This window comes from Oncorhynchus kisutch, unplaced genomic scaffold (genome assembly GCF_002021735.2).
Source record: "Oncorhynchus kisutch isolate 150728-3 unplaced genomic scaffold, Okis_V2 Okis04b-Okis11a_hom, whole genome shotgun sequence".
Taxonomy (NCBI): Eukaryota; Metazoa; Chordata; class Actinopteri; order Salmoniformes; family Salmonidae; genus Oncorhynchus; species Oncorhynchus kisutch.
This window is the reverse complement of record NW_022261981.1, coordinates 10,864,879-10,885,039: the sequence shown is the minus strand read 5'-3', so window position 1 is coordinate 10,885,039 and position 20,161 is coordinate 10,864,879. Positions and strand designations below refer to the sequence as shown.

Sequence of the window (20,161 nt, the reverse complement as noted above, 5' to 3'; positions counted from 1 at the left end):
CCCCGCCTCCCCTTCTCCCCCTCCTCCTTTTTATCATCCTCCTCCTCTACCGACCCCCTCCTCCTCCCCCTCTTCCTCCTCCTCCTCTACCTCCCCCCGCCTCCCCCTCTCCCCCTCCTCCTTTTATCATCCTCCTCCTCTACCTCCTCCTCCTCTGCCTCCCCCCGCCTCCCCTTCTCCCCCTCCTCCTTTTTATCATCCTCCTCCTCTACCGACCCCCTCCTCCTCCCCCTCTTCCTCCTCCTCCTCTACCTCCCCCCGCCTCCCCCTCTCCCCCTCCTCCTCCTCTACCTCTTTCCTCCTCCCCCTCCTCCTCCACCTCTACCTCTCCCCCTCGTCCTCTACCTCTCCCCCTCTTCCTCTACCTCTCTCCTCCTCCCCATCCTCCTCCTCTACCTCTCCCCCTCTTCCTCTACCTCTCTCCTCCTCCCCATCCTCCTCCTCTACCTCTCCTCCTCCTCTCCCCCTCCTCCTCCTCTACCTCTCCTCCTCCTCTACCTCTCCCCCTCCTCCTCCTCCTCTACCTCTCCTCCTCTACCCCTCCCCCTCCTCCACCACCTCTACCTCTCCCCCTCCTCCTCCTCTACCTATCCCCCTCCCCCTCCTCCACCTCCTCTACCTCTCCCCCTCCTCTACCTCTCCCCCTCCTCCTCCTCTACCTCTCCCCTCCTCCTCCTCTACCCCTCCCCCTCCTCCACCTCCTCTACCTCTCCCCCTCCTCCTTTTCTACCTCCTCCTCTACCTCTCCCCCTCCTCTTCCCCCTCCTCCTCTACTGCTCCGCCTCTCCCCCTTCTCCTCCCCTCTCCCCCTTCTCCTCCCCTCTCCCCCTCCTCCTCCTCTACCTATCCGCCTCCTCCTCCTCTACCTCTCCCCCTCTTCCTCCTCCTCCTTCTCCTCTTCCTCCTCCACCTCCCCCTTGTCATCCTCCTCCCCCTACTCTTCCTCCTCCTCCTCATCTTCCTCCTCCTTTTCCTCCTCTTCCTACTCCTCCTTGTCATCTTCCTCCTCTTCCTCCTTCCCCTTGTCATCTTTCTTCCCCTCCTCGTCCTCCCCCCCTCTCCTCCTCTTCCTCCTCTCTCCTCCTCCTCCTCCTCCTCCCCAGGTCAGTTGATATCCTGGAGTTGACTGAGCAGAAGGATCTGTTGAAGTTCCACTACCATACTCTGAGGTTGTACTCTGCTGTGTGCGCTCTGGGGAACAACCGTGTGGCCCACGCCCTCTGCTCCCATGCCGACGAGGCACAGCTGCTCTACGCCATAGAGAACAAGTACATGCCTGGTCTCCTCAGGACTGGATACTACGACCTGCTCATAGACATCCACCTCAGGTAGCTAGCCCACAGGTTAGAGAGGTGGGCCAGGAACCGGAATGTTACTAGTTTTTCAGTTTTTGCCTAAAATGACATACCCATATCTAACTGCCTGTAGCTCAGGACCTGAAGCACGGATATGCACATTCTTGGAACCGTTTGAAAGGAAACATTTTGAAGTTTTTGGAAATGTGAAATTAATGTAAGAGAATATTACACATTAGATCTGGTAAAAGATAATACAAAGAAAAAAACAACTGTTGTTTTGTATTGTTTTTGTACCATCATCTCTGAAATGCAAGAGAAAGGCCATATTGTATTATTCTAGCCGAGGAGCAATTTAGATTTTGGCCACTAGATGGCAGCAGTGTATGTGCAAAGTTTTAGCCTGATCCAATGAACCATTGCATTTCTATTTTGTATCAAGACTGCCCAAATGTGCCTAATTGGTTTATTAATAACTTTTCAAGTTCATAACTGTGCACTCTCCTCAAACAATAGCATGGCATTCTTTCACTGTAATAGCTACTGTAAATTAGACAGTGCAGTGAGATTAACAATAATTTAATCTTTCTGCCCATATCAGACATGTCTATGTCCTGGGAAATGTTCTTGTTACTTACAACCTCATGCTAATCACATTAGCCTACGTTAGTTCAACCTCATGCTAATCACATTACCCTACATTAGCTCAACCTCATGCTAATCGCATTAGCCTACATTAGTTCAACCTCATGCTAATCACATTAGCCTACGTTAGCTCAACCTCATGCTAATCACATTAGCCTACGTTAGTTCAACCTCATGCTAATCACATTAGCCTACGTTAGCTCAACCTCATGCTAATCACATTAGCCTACGTTAGCTCAACCTCATGCTAATCACATTAGCCTACGTTAGCTCAACCTCATGCTAATCACATTAGCCTACGTTAGCTCAACCGTCCGGTGGGTGGGACACCGATTTGTAGAGATCCTTATTAAGTCCCGGTTGTTGAAAAAAATGGAGACTGAACTGGCTACAGGTGGGCTGCTGGTGTCAGATCTACCATTGTGCCCTTGAGCAAGGCACTTACCCACCACAACATGCTCTACATCCAGGGGTTCTTCTCATAGTGTGGGGGTAAAAAAAGGCAGATGATTCATTCCTGTTCTAACCAAATGGACAATAAACCGATTTATTCTATCCTCAGTACCTATGCAACGGCGCGTCTCATGATGAACAATGAATACATCGTCCCCATGACGGACGAGACCAAGTCCATCACTCTGTTCCCCGACGAGACCAAGAAGCACGGCCTGCCAGGGATCGGCCTGAGCACCTCTCTCCGCCCCCGAATGCACTTCTCCTCCCCCTCCTTCATCTGCAGCGGAGCCGACTGCTTCCAGTTCAGCCCCGAGTTCCCCCTGGACGTCCTGAAGACCAAGACCATAGAGATGCTGACGGAGGCGGTGAGCGAGGGGAGTCTACACGTCAGAGATCCTATAGGGGGCAGCACCGAGTTCCTGTTCGTTCCTCTCATTAAGTTGTTCTATACCTTACTGATCATGGGAGTGTTCCATAACGGAGACCTGAAGAACATTCTACAACTGATAGAACCCAGCGTGTTCTCAGAGGGAGGGGACACGCCCCCGGACACGCCCCCGGACACGCCCGAGAGTGATGTCACAAAGGCAGGAAGAGGAGGGGAGGGGCCTGGAGGAGAGGAGAGGACAGGGAAGGTGCCTAAAGGACTGCTCCAGATGAAACTCCCAGAGCCTGTCAAACTGCAGGTACGCAAGGCACACTGAACATGATATTTGCAAATCAAATGGTATTTGTCACATGCTGACTGAAATGCTGACTTACAAGCCCTTAACCAACAATGCAGTTTTAATAAAAATGTATGTTAAGTAAAACATAATTAAAGAGCAGCAGTAAAATAACAGTAGTGAGGTTTTGTACAGGGGGCACCGGTTAGTCAAGGTAATATGTACATGTAGGTAGAGGTAAAGTGACTATGCATAGATAATAACAGAGAGTAGCAGCAGGATAAAAGAGGGGTCTGGGTAGTCCAGGGGGCACCGGTTAGTCAAGGTAATTGAGGTAATATGTACATGTAGGTAGAGGTAAAGTGACTATGCATAGATAATAACAGAGAGTAGCAGCAGGGTAAAAGAGGGGTCTGGGTAGTCCAGGGGGCACCGGTTAGTCAAGGTAATTGAGGTAATATGTACATGTAGGTAGAGGTAAAGTGACTATCCATAGATAATAACAGAGAGTAGCAGCAGGGTAAAAGAGGGGTCTGGGTAGTCCAGGGGACACCGGTTAGTCGAGGTAATTGAGGTAATATGTACATGTAGGTAGAGGTAAAGTGACTATCCATAGATAATAACAGAGAGTAGCAGCAGGGTAAAAGAGGGGTCTGGGTAGTCCAGGGGACACCGGTTAGTCGAGGTAATTGAGGTAATATGTACATGTAGGTGGAGGTAAAGTGACTATGCATAGATAATAACAGAGAGTAGCAGCAGGGTAAAAGAGGGGTCTGGGTAGTCCAGGGGGCACCGGTTAGTCAAGGTAATTGAGGTAATATGTACATGTAGGTAGAGGTAAAGTGACTATCCATAGATAATAACAGAGAGTAGCAGCAGGGTAAAAGAGGGGTCTGGGTAGTCCAGGGGGCACCGGTTAGTCAAGGTAATTGAGGTAATATGTACATGTAGGTAGAGGTAAAGTGACTATGCATAGATAATAACAGAGAGTAGCAGCAGGGTAAAAGAGGGGTCTGGGTAGTCCAGGGGGCACCGGTTAGTCAAGGTAATTGAGGTAATATGTACATGTAGGTAGAGGTAAAGTGACTATGCATAGATAATAACAGAGAGTAGCAGCAGGGTAAAAGAGGGGTCTGGGTAGTCCAGGGGGCACCGGTTAGTCAAGGTAATTGAGGTAATATGTACATGTAGGTAGAGGTAAAGTGACTATGCATAGATAATAACAGAGAGTAGCAGCAGGGTAAAAGAGGGGTCTGGGTAGTCCAGGGGGCACCGGTTAGTCAAGGTAATTGAGGTAATATGTACATGTAGGTAGAGGTAAAGTGACTATCCATAGATAATAACAGAGAGTAGCAGCAGGGTAAAAGAGGGGTCTGGGTAGTCCAGGGGGCACCGGTTAGTCAAGGTAATTGAGGTAATATGTACATGTAGGTAGAGGTAAAGTGACTATGCATAGATAATAACAGAGAGTAGCAGCAGGGTAAAAGAGGGGTCTGGGTAGTCCAGGGGGCACCGGTTAGTCAAGGTAATTGAGGTAATATGTACATGTAGGTAGAGGTAAAGTGACTATGCATAGATAATAACAGAGAGTAGCAGCAGGGTAAAAGAGGGGTCTGGGTAGTCCAGGGGGCACCGGTTAGTCAAGGTAATTGAGGTAATATGTACATGTAGGTAGAGGTAAAGTGACTATGCATAGATAATAACAGAGAGTAGCAGCAGGGTAAAAGAGGGGTCTGGGTAGTCCAGGGGGCACCGGTTAGTCAAGGTAATTGAGGTAATATGTACATGTAGGTAGAGGTAAAGTGACTATGCATAGATAATAACAGAGAGTAGCAGCAGGGTAAAAGAGGGGTCTGGGTAGTCCAGGGGGCACCGGTTAGTCAAGGTAATTGAGGTAATATGTACATGTAGGTAGAGGTAAAGTGACTATGCATAGATAATAACAGAGAGTAGCAGCAGGGTAAAAGAGGGGTCTGGGTAGTCCAGGGGGCACCGGTTAGTCAAGGTAATTGAGGTAATATGTACATGTAGGTAGAGGTAAAGTGACTATGCATAGATAATAACAGAGAGTAGCAGCAGGGTAAAAGAGGGGTCTGGGTAGTCCAGGGGACACCGGTTAGTCAAGGTAATTGAGGTAGTATGTACATGTAGGTAGAGGTAAAGTGACTATGCATAGATAATAACAGAGAGTAGCAGCAGGGTAAAAGAGGGGTCTGGGTAGTCCAGGGGGCACCGGTTAGTCAAGGTAATTGAGGTAATATGTACATGTAGGTAGAGGTAAAGTGACTATCCATAGATAATAACAGAGAGTAGCAGCAGGGTAAAAGAGGGGTCTGGATAGTCCAGGGGGCACCGGTTAGTCAAGGTAATTGAGGTAATATGTACATGTAGGTAGAGGTAAAGTGACTATGCATAGATAATAACAGAGAGTAGCAGCGGCGTAACGGGGCTGGGGGGAACACTGCCAATAGTCTGGATTTGATTAGACGTTCAGGAGTCTTATGGCTTGGGGGTAGAAGATGTTTAGAAGCCTCTTGGTTCTAGACTTGGTGCTCCGGTACCGCTTGCTGTGCTGTAGCAGAGAGAACAGTCTATGACTAGGGTGGCTGGAGTCTTTGACAATTTTTAGGGCTTTCGTCTGGCACCGCCTGGTATAGAGGTCCTGGATGACAGGAAGCTTGGCCCCAGTGATGTACTGGGCCGTACGCACTACCCTCTGTAGTACTCTGCTGCCTGCCTGCTGAGTACTCGTTGTTAACCAGACTGTGTCTCTCTAGATGTGCTGCCTGCTGAGTACTCATTGTTAACAGGACTGTGTCTCTCTAGATGTGCTGCCTGCTGAGTACTCGTTGTTAACCGGACTGTGTCTCTCTAGATGTGCTGCCTGCTGAGTACTTGTTGTTAACAGGACTGTGTCTCTCTAGATGTGCTGCCTGCTGAGTACTCGTTGTTAACAGGACTGTGTCTCTCTAGATGTGCCACCTGCTCCAGTACCTGTGTGACTGTCAGGTGCGCCACCGTATCGAGGCGGTGGTGGGCTTCAGCGATGACTTCGTGGCTCATCTCCAGGACAACCAGCGGTTCCGCTATAACGAGGTCATGCAGGCGCTCAACATGTCGGCTGCCCTGACTGCCAGGAAGACCAAAGAGTTCAGATCTCCTCCTCAGGAACAGGTAGATCAATCAGTCAGTCAATCAGTTAGGATAGGGTTAGGGTTAGGGTAGGGTTAGGGTTTGGTTAAGGGTTAGGGTTAGGATAAGTGTTAAGGTTAGGGTTAGGATAAGGGTTAGGGTTAGGATAAGGGTTAAGATAAGGGTTAAGGTTAGGATAAGGGTTAAGGTTAAGGTTAGGGTTTGGATAAGGTTAGGGTTTGGTTAAGGGTTAGGGTTAGGATAAGGGTTAAGGTTTGGATAAGGTTAGGGTTAGGATAGGGTTTGGTTAAGGGTTAGGGTTAGGATAAGGGTTAAGGTTAGGGTTAGTAGTTAGTAGTTAGTTGAATTGTTACTGATAGTCTATAGAGTATCTACAGATGGACTTTCCAGATAAAACATTACCCAAGTATCTTCTGTTAAATGAAGCTCTTTCACCAGTCTGTTAAATGAAGCTCTTTCACCAGTCTGTTAAATGAAGCTCTTTCACCAGTCTGTTAAATGAAGCTCTTTCACCAGTCTGTTAAATGAAGCTCTTTCACCAGTCTGTTAAATGAAGCTCTTTCACCAGTCTGTTAAATGAAGCTCTTTCACCAGTCTGTTAAATGAAGCTCTTTCACCAGTCTGTTAAATGAAGCTCTTTCACCAGTCTGTTAAATGAAGCTCTTTCACCAGTCTGTTAAATGAAGCTCTTTCACCAGTCTGTTAAATGAATACTTAACCAATCAGGGCCGTGAGTTTGTTGACCAGGTTGGTACCGCTCAGTGATGTTCTCCTCTCAGATCAACATGCTGCTGAGCTTTAAGGATGAGAAGGTGGACTGTCCCTGTCCAGAACACATCAGAGAACAGCTTGTAGACTTCCATGAGGACCTGATGACACACTGTGGTATGTCTGTTTAACACTGTAGCACTGGGACACCTCCGATTTAGTTTCTTTACCGTAACCAGGCCAGCCAAGAACAGCTTGGCTCGGCTCAGTTTGGGCTCAGTTGTGAGCTTCATTGAAGTCATTATGGTGACCTTGAATTCATATCTTAACGGTATTCAACCCAGAGTTAACACGCTACCTGTCCTTCTGTCGTCAGGCATAGAGATCGACGAGGACAAGCTGAACGAGGCAGACAGTGACTTCACCATCCGAGGAAGGCTCATGTCTCTGGTGGAGAAGGTGGTCTACCTGAAGAAAAAGATGACTTTCATGCCGAAGAACAAGAAGAAAGATAAGAAACCCAGTAAGCCTTCTCTCTGTAGGACACAGTGTTACAGACAACCTTCTCTCTGTAGGACACAGTGTTACAGACAGCCTTCTCTCTGTAGGACACAGTGTTACAGACAGCCTTCTCTCTTTAGGACACAGTGTTACAGACAGCCTTCTCTCTGTAGGACACAGTGTTACAGACAGCCTTCTCTCTGTAGGACACAGTGTTACAGACAGCCTTCTCTCTGTAGGACACAGTGTTACAGACAGCCTTCTCTCTGTAGGACACAGTGTTACAGACAGCCTTCTCTCTGTAGGACACAGTGTTACAGACAGCCTTCTCTCTGTAGCACACAGTGTTACAGACAGCCTTCTCTCTGTAGGACACAGTGTTACAGACAGCCTTCTCTCTGTAGGACACAGTGTTACAGACAGCCTTCTCTCTGTAGGACACAATGTTACAGACAGCCTTCTCTCTGTAGGACACAGTGTTACAGACAGCCTTCTCTCTGTAGGACACAGTGTTACAGACAGCCTTCTCTCTGTAGGACACAGTGTTACAGACAGCCTTCTCTCTGTAGGACACAGTGTTACAGACAGCCTTCTCTCTGTAGGACACAGTGTTACAGACAGCCTTCTCTCTGTAGGACACAGTGTTACAGACAGCCTTCTCTCTGTAGCACACAGTGTTACAGACAGCCGTCTCTCTGTAGGACACAGTGTTACAGACAGCCTTGTCTCTGTAGGACACAGTGTTACAGACAGCCTTCTCTCTGTAGGACACAGTGTTACAGACAGCCTTCTCTCTGTAGGACACAGTGTTACAGACAGCATTCTCTCTGTAGGACACAGTCTGGCATCAGGTATGAGTTGATTAGACAGCACTAACAGATCTGGCATCAGGCTGGTCCTTTTCTGGGTCTGTCTGTCTGTCTGTCTGTCTGTCTGTCTCTCTCTCTCTCTCTCTCTCTCTCTCTCTGTCTCTCTCTGTGTGTCTCTGTCTCTGTCTGAATAGAGAGAGTAGACCATTTGTCCTTGTCCCAGTGCTTTGCTGTGTGTCTGACCGCGGTGCGTTGCCTCCGGTCCTTCAGGCACGTTGCAGCAGCTGATCAGTGAGACCATGGTACGCTGGGCCCAGGAGAGCATCATGGAGGACCCAGAGCTGATCAGAGCCATGTTTGTCTTACTCCACCGTCAGTACGACGGCATCGGGGGCCAGGTCCGGGCCCTGCCCAAGGCCTACACCATCAACTCAGTCTCCGTGGAGGACACCATCAAACTGCTGGCGTCACTGGGACAGATCAGATCGCTGTTGTCTGTACGCATGGGGCGTGAGGAAGAGAAACTGATGATCAGAGGGCTGGGGTAAGGGCTCTACACTACACACTACACACTACACACTACACACTACACACTACATACTACACACTACATACTACACACTACACACTAGATACTACACACTACACACTACATACAACACACTACACACTACACACTACATACTACATACTACATACTACACACTACATACTACACACTACACACTACATACTACACACTACATACTACACACTACATACTACACACTACATACTACACACTACATACTACACACTACACACTACATACTACACACTACATACTACACACTACACACTACATACTACACACTACACACCACACGCTACACGCTACACACTACACACTACATACTACACACTACATACTACACACTACATACTACACACTACATACTACACACTACACACTACACACTACATACTACACACTACATACTACACACTACATACTACATACTACACACTACACACTACATACTAACCCTTCAGCATGGGGCGTGATGAGGAGAAACTGATGATCAGAGGGCTGGGGTAAGGGCTCTACACTACACTCTACATACTACATACTACATAATACACACTACATACTACACACTACATACTACACACTACATACTACACACTACACACTACATACTAACCCTTCAGCATGGGGCGTGAGGAGGAGAAACTGATGATCAGAGGGTTGGGGTAAGGGCTCTACACTACACACTACATACTACATACTACACACTACATACTACACACTCCATACTACATACTACACAATACATACTACACACTACATACTACACACTACATACTACATACTACACACTACACACTACATACTACACACTACATACTACACACTACATACTACATACTAACCCTTCAGCATGGGGCGTGAGGAGGAGAAACTGATGATCAGAGGGTTGGGGTAAGGGCTCTACACTACACACTACATACTACACACTACATACTACATACTAACCCTTCAGCATGGGGCGTGAGGAGGAGAAACTGATGATCAGAGGGTTGGGGTAAGGGCTCTACACTACACACTACATACTACACACTAAACACTACATACTTACATACTACATACTACACACTACATACTACACACTACATACTACATACTACACACTACATACTACACACTCATACTACATACGAACCCTTCAGCGTGAGGAGGAGAAACTGATGATCAGAGGGTTGGGGTAAGGGCTCTACACTACACACTACATACTACATACTACACACTACACACTACATACTACATACTACATACTACACACTACATACTACACACTACACACTACATACTACATACTACACACTACATACTACACACTACACACTACATACTACATACTAACCCTTCGGCATGGAGCGTGAGGAGGAGAAACTGATGATCAGAGGGCTGGGGTAAGGGCTCTACACTACACACTACATACTACATACTACACACTACATACTACACACTACACACTACATACTACACACTACATACTACACACTACACACTACATACTACACACTACATACTACACACTACACACTACATACTACATACTAACCCTTCAGCATGGGGCGTGAGGAGGAGAAACTGATGATCAGAGGGCTGGGGTAAGGGTTCTACACTACACACTACATACTACATACTACACACTACATACTACACACTACATACTACATACTACACACTACATACTACATACTAGCCCTTCAGCATGGGGCGTGAGGAGGAGAAACTGATGATCAGAGGGCTGGGGTAAGGGCTCTACACTACATACTACACACTACACACTACATACTACACACTACACACTACATACTACACACTACATACTACATACTACACACCACATACTACATACTACACACTACATACTACATACTACACACTACATACTGCACACTACACACTACATACTACACACTACACACTACACACTACATACTACACACTACATACTACATACTACACACTACATACTACACACTAACCCTTCAGCATGAGAAACTGATGATCAGAGGGCTGGGGTAAGGGCTCTACACTACACACTACATACTACATACTACATACTACACACTCCATACTAACTGGGTTAAGGGCTCTACACTACACACTACTTGTTTACCTGCCTGTCTCTTGGTCTGGTCTCTCTACAGAGACATCATGAACAACAAGGTGTTCTACCAGCATCCTAACCTGATGAGAGCTCTGGGAATGCATGAGACTGTCATGGAGGTGATGGTTAACGTCCTGAGTGGAGGGGAATCCAAGGTAACTGCTCATAAGGGTGTGTGTGTGTTGTTTGAAGGAGGGTGTATTTTTTTCTAATTATATTTGTTCCATCTATGTATTTTTGATCAGTTTTTATTTATTTTATACCTTTATTTAACGAGGCAAGTCAGTTAAGAACTAATTCTTATTTTCAATGACGGCCTAGGAACAGTGGGGTTAACTGCCTATTCAGTAGTCCAACGCTCTAACCACTAGGCTACCCTGCCTCCTCTACACTCTAACCACTAGGCTACCCTGCCTCCTCTACACTCTAACCACTAGGCTACCCTGCCCCCTCTACACTCTAACCACTAGGCTACCCTGCCTCCTCTACACTCTAACCACTAGGCTACCCTGCCTCCTCTACACTCTAACCACTAGGCTACCCTGCCGCCTCTACACTCTAACCACTAGGCTACCCTGCCTCCTCTACACTCTAACCACTAGGTTACCCTGCCTCCTCTACACTCTAACCACTAGGTTACCCTGCCTCCTCTACACTCTAACCACTAGGTTACCCTGCCTCCTCTACACTCTAACCACTAGGTTACCCTGCCTCCTCTACACTCTAACCACTAGGTTACCCTGCCTCCTCTACACTCTAACCACTAGGTTACCCTGCCTCCTCTACACTCTAACCACTAGGTTACCCTGCCTCCTCTACACTCTAACCACTAGGTTACCCTGCCTCCTCTACACTCTAACCACTAGGTTACCCTGCCTCCTCTACACTCTAACCACTAGGCTACCCTGCCTCCTCTACACTCTAACCACTAGGTTACCCTGCCTCCTCTACACTCTAACCACTAGGTTACCCTGCCTCCTCTACACTCTAACCACTAGGTTACCCTGCCTCCTCTACACTCTAACCACTAGGTTACCCTGCCTCCTCTACACTCTAACCACTAGGTTACCCTGCCTCCTCTACACTCTAACCACTAGGCTACTCTGCCTCCTCTACACTCTAACCACTAGGTTACCCTGCCTCCTCTACACTCTAACCACTAGGCTACCCTGCCTCCTCTACACTCTAACCACTAGGTTACCCTGCCTCCTCTACACTCTAACCACTAGGCTACCCTGCCTCCTCTACACTCTAACCACTAGGCTACCCTGCCTCCTCTACACTCTAACCACTAGGCTACCCTGCCTCCTCTACACTCTAACCACTAGGCTACCCTGCCTCCTCTACACTCTAACCACTAGGCTACTCTGCCTCCTCTACACTCTAACCACTAGGTTACCCTGCCTCCTCTACACTCTAACCACTAGGTTACCCTGCCTCCTCTACACTCTAACCACTAGGTTACCCTGCCTCCTCTACACTCTAACCACTAGGTTACCCTGCCTCCTCTACACTCTAACCACTAGGTTACCCTGCCTCCTCTACACTCTAACCACTAGGTTACCCTGCCTCCTCTACACTCTAACCACTAGGCTACCCTGCCTCCTCTACATTCTAACCACTAGGTTACCCTGCCTCCTCTACACTCTAACCACTAGCTTACCCTGCCTCCTCTACACTCTAACCACTAGGTTACCCTGCCTCCTCTACACTCTAACCACTAGGTTACCCTGCCTCCTCTACACTCTAACCACTAGGTTACCCTGCCTCCTCTACACTCTAACCACTAGGTTACCCTGCCTCCTCTACACTCTAACCACTAGGTTACCCTGCCTCCTCTACACTCTAACCACTAGGCTACCCTGCCTCCTCTACACTCTAACCACTAGGTTACCCTGCCTCCTCTACACTCTAACCACTAGGTTACCCTGCCTCCTCTACACTCTAACCACTAGGCTACCCTGCCTCCTCTACACTCTAACCACTAGGTTACCCTGCCTCCTCTACACTCTAACCACTAGGTTACCCTGCCTCCTCTACACTCTAACCACTAGGTTACCCTGCCTCCTCTACACTCTAACCACTAGGCTACCCTGCCTCCTCTACACTCTAACCACTAGGCTACCCTGCCTCCTCTACACTCTAACCACTAGGTTACCCTGCCTCCTCTACACTCTAACCACTAGGTTACCCTGCCTCCTCTACACTCTAACCACTAGGCTACCCTGCCTCCTCTACACTCTAACCACTAGGCTACCCTGCCTCCTCTACACTCTAACCACTAGGTTACCCTGCCTCCTCTACACTCTAACCACTAGGCTACCCGCCTCCTCTACACTCTAACCACTAGGTTACCCTGCCTCCTCTACACTCTAACCACTAGGTTACCCTGCCTCCTCTACACTCTAACCACTAGGCTACCCTGCCTCCTCTACACTCTAACCACTAGGTTACCCTGCCTCCTCTACACTCTAACCACTAGGCTACCCTGCCGCCTCTACACTCTAACCACTAGGTTACCCTGCCTCCTCTACACTCTAACCACTAGGCTACCCTGCCGCCTCTACACTCTAACCACTAGGTTACCCTGCCTCCTCTACACTCTAACCACTAGGTTACCCTGCCTCCTCTACACTCTAACCACTAGGTTACCCTGCCTCCTCTACACTCTAACCACTAGGCTACCCTGCCTCCTCTACACTCTAACCACTAGGTTACCCTGCCTCCTCTACACTCTAACCACTAGGTTACCCTGCCTCCTCTACACTCTAACCACTAGGTTACCCTGCCTCCTCTACACTCTAACCACTAGACTACCTGCCACCTCTACACTCTAACCACTAGGCTACCCTGCCTCCTCTACACTCTAACCACTAGGCTACCCTGCCTCCTCTACACTCTAACCACTAGGCTACTCTGCCTCCTCTACACTCTAACCACTAGGTTACCCTGCCTCCTCTACACTCTAACCACTAGGTTACCCTGCCTCCTCTACACTCTAACCACTAGGTTACCCTGCCTCCTCTACACTCTAACCACTAGGCTACCCTGCCTCCTCTACACTCTAACCACTAGGTTACCCTGCCTCCTCTACACTCTAACCACTAGGTTACCCTGCCTCCTCTACACTCTAACCACTAGGTTACCCTGCCTCCTCTACACTCTAACCACTAGACTACCTGCCAACTCTACACTCTAACCACTAGGCTACCCTGCCTCCTCTACACTCTAACCACTAGGCTACCCTGCCTCCTCTACACTCTAACCACTAGGCTACTCTGCCTCCTCTACACTCTAACCACTAGGTTACCCTGCCTCCTCTACACTCTAACCACTAGGTTACCCTGCCTCCTCTACACTCTAACCACTAGGTTACCCTGCCTCCTCTACACTCTAACCACTAGACTACCTGCCACCTCTACACTCTAACCACTAGGCTACTCTGCCGCCTCTACACTCTAACCACTAGGTTACCCTGCCTCCTCTACACTCTAACCACTAGGTTACCCTGCCTCCTCTACACTCTAACCACTAGGCTACTCTGCCTCCTCTACACTCTAACCACTAGGTTACCCTGCCTCCTCTACACTCTAACCACTAGGCTACTCTGCCTCCTCTACACTCTAACCACTAGGCTACCCTGCCTCCTCTACACTCTAACCACTAGGTTACCCTGCCTCCTCTACACTCTAACCACTAGGCTACTCTGCCGCCCTCATCAGTTTTGATCAGTTTTGATTTAGCATCAGGTTCAAACCAGTCCCTATAACACTTCACCATGTAAAAGGCCAAACTGATCCCAGATCAGCACTCTGAGCTGCGTTGGGCATCAGGTTCAACCAGTCCCTATAACACTAAACTATGTAAAAGGTAAAACTGATCCCAGATCAGCACTCTGAGCTGCGTTGTGCCCAGATGTCATGTCATTGGTGATTGATAGTTTATTGATGTCATGTCATTGTTGATTGATAATTCATTGATATCATTAGTGATTGATATCATTAGTGATTGATATCATGAGTGATTGATAGTTTATTGATTAACATTACTAACGTCACTTCCTGTCCCGTTCACTGTGTAACTAACGTCACTTCCTGTCCCGTTCACTGTGTAACTAACGTCACTTCCTGTCCCGTTCACTGTGTAACTAACGTCACTTCCTGTCCCGTTCGCTGTGTAACACTTCTAACGTCACTTCCTGTCCCGTTCACTGTGTAACTAACGTCACTTCCTGTCCCGTTCACTGTGTAACTAACGTCACTTCCTGTCCCGTTCACTGTGTAACACTTCTAACGTCACTTCCTGTCCCGTTCACTGTGTAACTAACATCACTTCCTGTCCCGTTCACTGTGTAACTAACGTCACTTCCTGTCCCGTTCACTGTGTAACTAACGTCACTTCCTGTCCCGTTCACTGTGTAACTAACGTCACTTCCTGTCCGTTCACTGTGTAACTAACGTCACTTCCTGTCCCGTTCACTGTGTAACTAACGTCACTTCCTGTCCCGTTCACTGTGTAACTAACGTCACTTCCTGTCCCGTTCACTGTGTAACTAACGTCACTTCCTGTCCCGTTCGCTGTGTAACACTTCTAATGTCACTTCCTGTCCCGTTCACTGTGTAACTAACGTCACTTCCTGTCCCGTTCACTGTGTAACTAACGTCACTTCCTGTCCCGTTCACTGTGTAACACTTCTAACGTCACTTCCTGTCCCGTTCACTGTGTAACTAACATCACTTCCTGTCCCGTTCACTGTGTAACTAACGTCACTTCCTGTCCCGTTCACTGTGTAACTAACGTCACTTCCTGTCCCGTTCACTGTGTAACTAACGTCACTTCCTGTCCGTTCACTGTGTAACTAACGTCACTTCCTGTCCCGTTCACTGTGTAACTAAACGTCACTTCCTGTCCCGTTCACTGTGTAACTAACGTCACTTCCTGTCCCGTTCACTGTGTAACATTACTAACGTCACTTCCTGTCCCGTTCACTGTGTAACTAACGTCACTTCCTGTCCCGTTCACTGTGTAACTAACGTCACTTCCTGTCCCGTTCACTGTGTAACTAACGTCACTTCCTGTCCCGTTCACTGTGTAACTAACGTCACTTCCTGTCCCGTTCACTGTGTAACTAATGTCACTTCCTGTCCCGTTCACTGTGTAACTAACGTCACTTCCTGTCCCGTTCACTGTAAAAGGTAAAACTGATCCCAGATCAGCACTCTGAGCTGCGTTGTGCCCAGATGTCATGTCATTAGTGATTGATAGTTTATTGATGTCATGTCATTGTTGATTGATAATTCATTGATATCATTAGTGATTGATATCATTAGTGATTGATAGTTTATTGATATCATTAGTGATTGATATCATGAGTGATTGATAGTTCATTGACATTACTAATGTCACTTCCTGTCCCGTTCACTGTGTAACTAACGTCACTTCCTGTCCCGTTCACTGTGTAACTGACGTCACTTCCTGTCCCGTTCACTGTGTAACATTACTAACGTCACTTCCTGTCCCGTTCACTGTGTAACTAACGTCACTTCCTGTCCCGTTCACTGTGTAACATTACTAACGTCAATTCCTGTCCCGTTCACTGTGTAACTAACGTCACTTCCTGTCCCGTTCACTGTGTAACTAACGTCACTTCCTGTCCCGTTCACTGTGTAACTAACGTCACTTCCTGTCCCGTTCACTGTGTAACTAACGTCACTTCCTGTCCCGTTCACTGTAAAAGGTAAAACTGATCCCAGATCAGCACTCTGAGCTGCGTTGTGCCCAGATGTCATGTCATTAGTGATTGATAGTTTATTGATGTCATGTCATTGTTGATTGATAATTCATTGATATCATTAGTGATTGATATCATGAGTGATTGATAGTTTATTGATATCATTAGTGATTCACTGTGTAACATTACTAACGTCACTTCCTGTCCCGTTCACTGTGTAACTAACGTCACTTCCTGTCCCGTTCACTGTGTAACTAACGTCACTTCCTGTCCCGTTCGCTGTGTAACACTTCTAACGTCACTTCCTGTCCCGTTCACTGTGTAACTAACGTCACTTCCTGTCCCGTTCACTGTGTAACTAACGTCACTTCCTGTCCCGTTCACTGTGTAACACTTCTAACGTCACTTCCTGTCCCGTTCACTGTGTAACTAACATCACTTCCTGTCCCGTTCACTGTGTAACTAACGTCACTTCCTGTCCCGTTCACTGTGTAACTAACGTCACTTCCTGTCCCGTTCACTGTGTAACTAACGTCACTTCCTGTCCCGTTCACTGTGTAACTAACGTCACTTCCTGTCCCGTTCACTGTGTAACATTACTAACGTCACTTCCTGTCCCGTTCACTGTGTAACTAACGTCACTTCCTGTCCCGTTCACTGTGTAACTAACGTCACTTCCTGTCCCGTTCACTGTGTAACTAACGTCACTTCCTGTCCCGTTCACTGTGTAACTAACGTCACTTCCTGTCCCGTTCACTGTGTAACACTTCTAACGTCACTTCCTGTCCCGTTCACTGTGTAACTAACATCACTTCCTGTCCCGTTCACTGTGTAACTAACGTCACTTCCTGTCCCGTTCACTGTGTAACTAACGTCACTTCCTGTCCCGTTCACTGTGTAACTAACGTCACTTCCTGTCCCGTTCACTGTGTAACTAACGTCACTTCCTGTCCCGTTCACTGTGTAACATTACTAACGTCACTTCCTGTCCCGTTCACTGTGTAACTAACGTCACTTCCTGTCCCGTTCACTGTGTAACTAACGTCACTTCCTGTCCCGTTCACTGTGTAACTAACGTCACTTCCTGTCCCGTTCACTGTGTAACTAACGTCACTTCCTGTCCCGTTCACTGTAAAAGGTAAAACTGATCCCAGATCAGCACTCTGAGCTGCGTTGTGCCCAGATGTCATGTCATTAGTGATTGATAGTTTATTCATGTCATGTCATTGTTGATTGATAATTCATTGATATCATTAGTGATTGATATCATTAGTGATTGATAGTTTATTGATATCATTAGTGATTCACTGTGTAACATTACTAACGTCACTTCCTGTCCCGTTCACTGTGTAACTAACGTCACTTCCTGTCCCGTTCACTGTGTAACTAACGTCACTTCCTGTCACGTTCACTGTGTAACTAATGTCACTTCCTGTCCCGTTCACTGTGTAACTAACGTCACTTCCTGTCCCGTTCACTGGGTAACACTTCTAACGTCACTTCCTGTCCCTTTCACTGTGTAACGAACGTCACTTCCTGTCCCGTTCACTGTGTAACCAACATCACTTCCTGTCCCGTTCACTGTGTAACTAACGTCACTTCCTGTCCCGTTCACTGTGTAACTAACGTCACTTCCTGTCCCATTCACTGTGTAACATTACTAACGTCACTTCCTGTCCCGTTCACTGTGTAACTAACGTCACTTCCTGTCCCGTTCACTGTGTAACTAACGTCACTTCCTGTCCCGTTCACTGTGTAACTAACGTCACTTCCTGTCCCATTCACTGTGTAACTAACATCACTTCCTGTCCCGTTCACTGTGTAACTAACGTCACTTCCTGTCCCGTTCACTGTGTAACTAACGTCACTTCCTGTCCCGTTCACTGTGTAACTAACGTCACTTCCTGTCCCGTTCACTGTGTAACTAACGTCACTTCCTGTCCCGTTCACTGTGTAACTAACGTCACTTCCTGTCCCGTTCACTGTGTTACTAACGTCACTTCCTGTCCCGTTCACTGTGTAACTAACGTCACTTCCTGTCCCGTTCACTGTGTAACTAACGTCACTTCCTGTCCCGTTCACTGTGTAACATTACTAACGTCACTTCCTGTCCCGTTCACTGTGTAACTAACGTCACTTCCTGTCCCGTTCACTGTGTAACTAACGTCACTTCCTGTCCCGTTCACTGTGTAACTAACGTCACTTCCTGTCCCGTTCACTGTGTAACTAACGTCACTTCCTGTCACGTTCACTGTGTAACTAACGTCACTTCCTGTCACGTTCACTGTGTAACTAATGTCACTTCCTGTCCCGTTCACTGTGTAACTAACGTCACTTCCTGTCCCGTTCACTGGGTAACACTTCTAACGTCACTTCCTGTCCCGTTCACTGTGTAACTAACGTCACTTCCTGTCCCGTTCACTGTGTAACTAACGTCACTTCCTGTCCCGTTCACTGTGTAACATTACTAACGTCACTTCCTGTCCCGTTCACTGTGTAACTAACGTCACTTCCTGTCCCGTTCACTGTGTAACTAACGTCACTTCCTGTCCCGTTCACTGTGTAACTAACGTCACTTCCTGTCCCGTTCACTGTGTAACTAACGTCACTTCCTGTCACGTTCACTGTGTAACTAACGTCACTTCCTGTCACGTTCACTGTGTAACATTACTAACGTCACTTCCTGTCCCGTTCACTGTGTAACTAACGTCACTTCCTGTCACGTTCACTGTGTAACTAATGTCACTTCCTGTCCCGTTCACTGTGTAACTGACGTCACTTCCTGTCCCGTTCACTGTGTAACATTACTAACGTCACTTCCTGTCCCGTTCACTGTGTAACTAACGTCACTTCCTGTCCCGTTCACTGTGTAACATTACTAACGTCAATTCCTGTCCCGTTCACTGTGTAACTAACGTCACTTCCTGTCCCGTTCACTGTGTAACTAACGTCACTTCCTGTCCCGTTCACTGTGTAACTAACGTCACTTCCTGTCCCGTTCACTGTGTAACTAACGTCACTTCCTGTCCCGTTCACTGTGTAACTAACGTCACTTCCTGTCCCGTTCACTGTAAAAGGTAAAACTGATCCCAGATCAGCACTCTGAGCTGCGTTGTGCCCAGATGTCATGTCATTAGTGATTGATAGTTTATTGATGTCATGTCATTGTTGATTGATAATTCATTGATATCATTAGTGATTGATATCATGAGTGATTGATAGTTTATTGATATCATTAGTGATTCACTGTGTAACATTACTAACGTCACTTCCTGTCCCGTTCACTGTGTAACTAACGTCACTTCCTGTCCCGTTCACTGTGTAACTAACGTCACTTTCCTGTCCCGTTCACTGTGTAACTAACGTCACTTCCTGTCCCGTTCACTGTGTAACTAACGTCACTTCCTGTCCCGTTCACTGTGTAACTAACGTCACTTCCTGTCCCGTTCACTGTGTAACTAACGTCACTTCCTGTCCCGTTCACTGTGTAACTAACGTCACTTCTGTCCCGTTCACTGTGTAACTAACGTCACTTCCT

At 47.4% G+C, this 20,161-nt stretch overlaps 1 protein-coding gene across 4 annotated transcripts in view; it reads left to right on the top strand.

Moving 5' to 3' along the window:
- LOC109876547 (ryanodine receptor 2) overlaps nucleotides 1-20,161 on the top strand; it is a 276,342-nt gene that overhangs the window by 83,499 nt on the left and 172,682 nt on the right. For all 4 annotated transcript variants that reach the window (XM_031813092.1, XM_031813093.1, XM_031813094.1 and 1 more), the window contains 7 exons: nucleotides 1,104-1,328; nucleotides 2,503-3,082; nucleotides 6,035-6,235; nucleotides 6,994-7,099; nucleotides 7,299-7,445; nucleotides 8,503-8,776; nucleotides 10,933-11,047. In XM_031813092.1, the coding sequence (XP_031668952.1) occupies nucleotides 1,104-1,328; nucleotides 2,503-3,082; nucleotides 6,035-6,235; nucleotides 6,994-7,099; nucleotides 7,299-7,445; nucleotides 8,503-8,776; nucleotides 10,933-11,047 (1,648 nt within the window). The remainder of the gene's footprint in view (nucleotides 1-1,103; nucleotides 1,329-2,502; nucleotides 3,083-6,034; nucleotides 6,236-6,993; nucleotides 7,100-7,298; nucleotides 7,446-8,502; nucleotides 8,777-10,932; nucleotides 11,048-20,161) is intronic.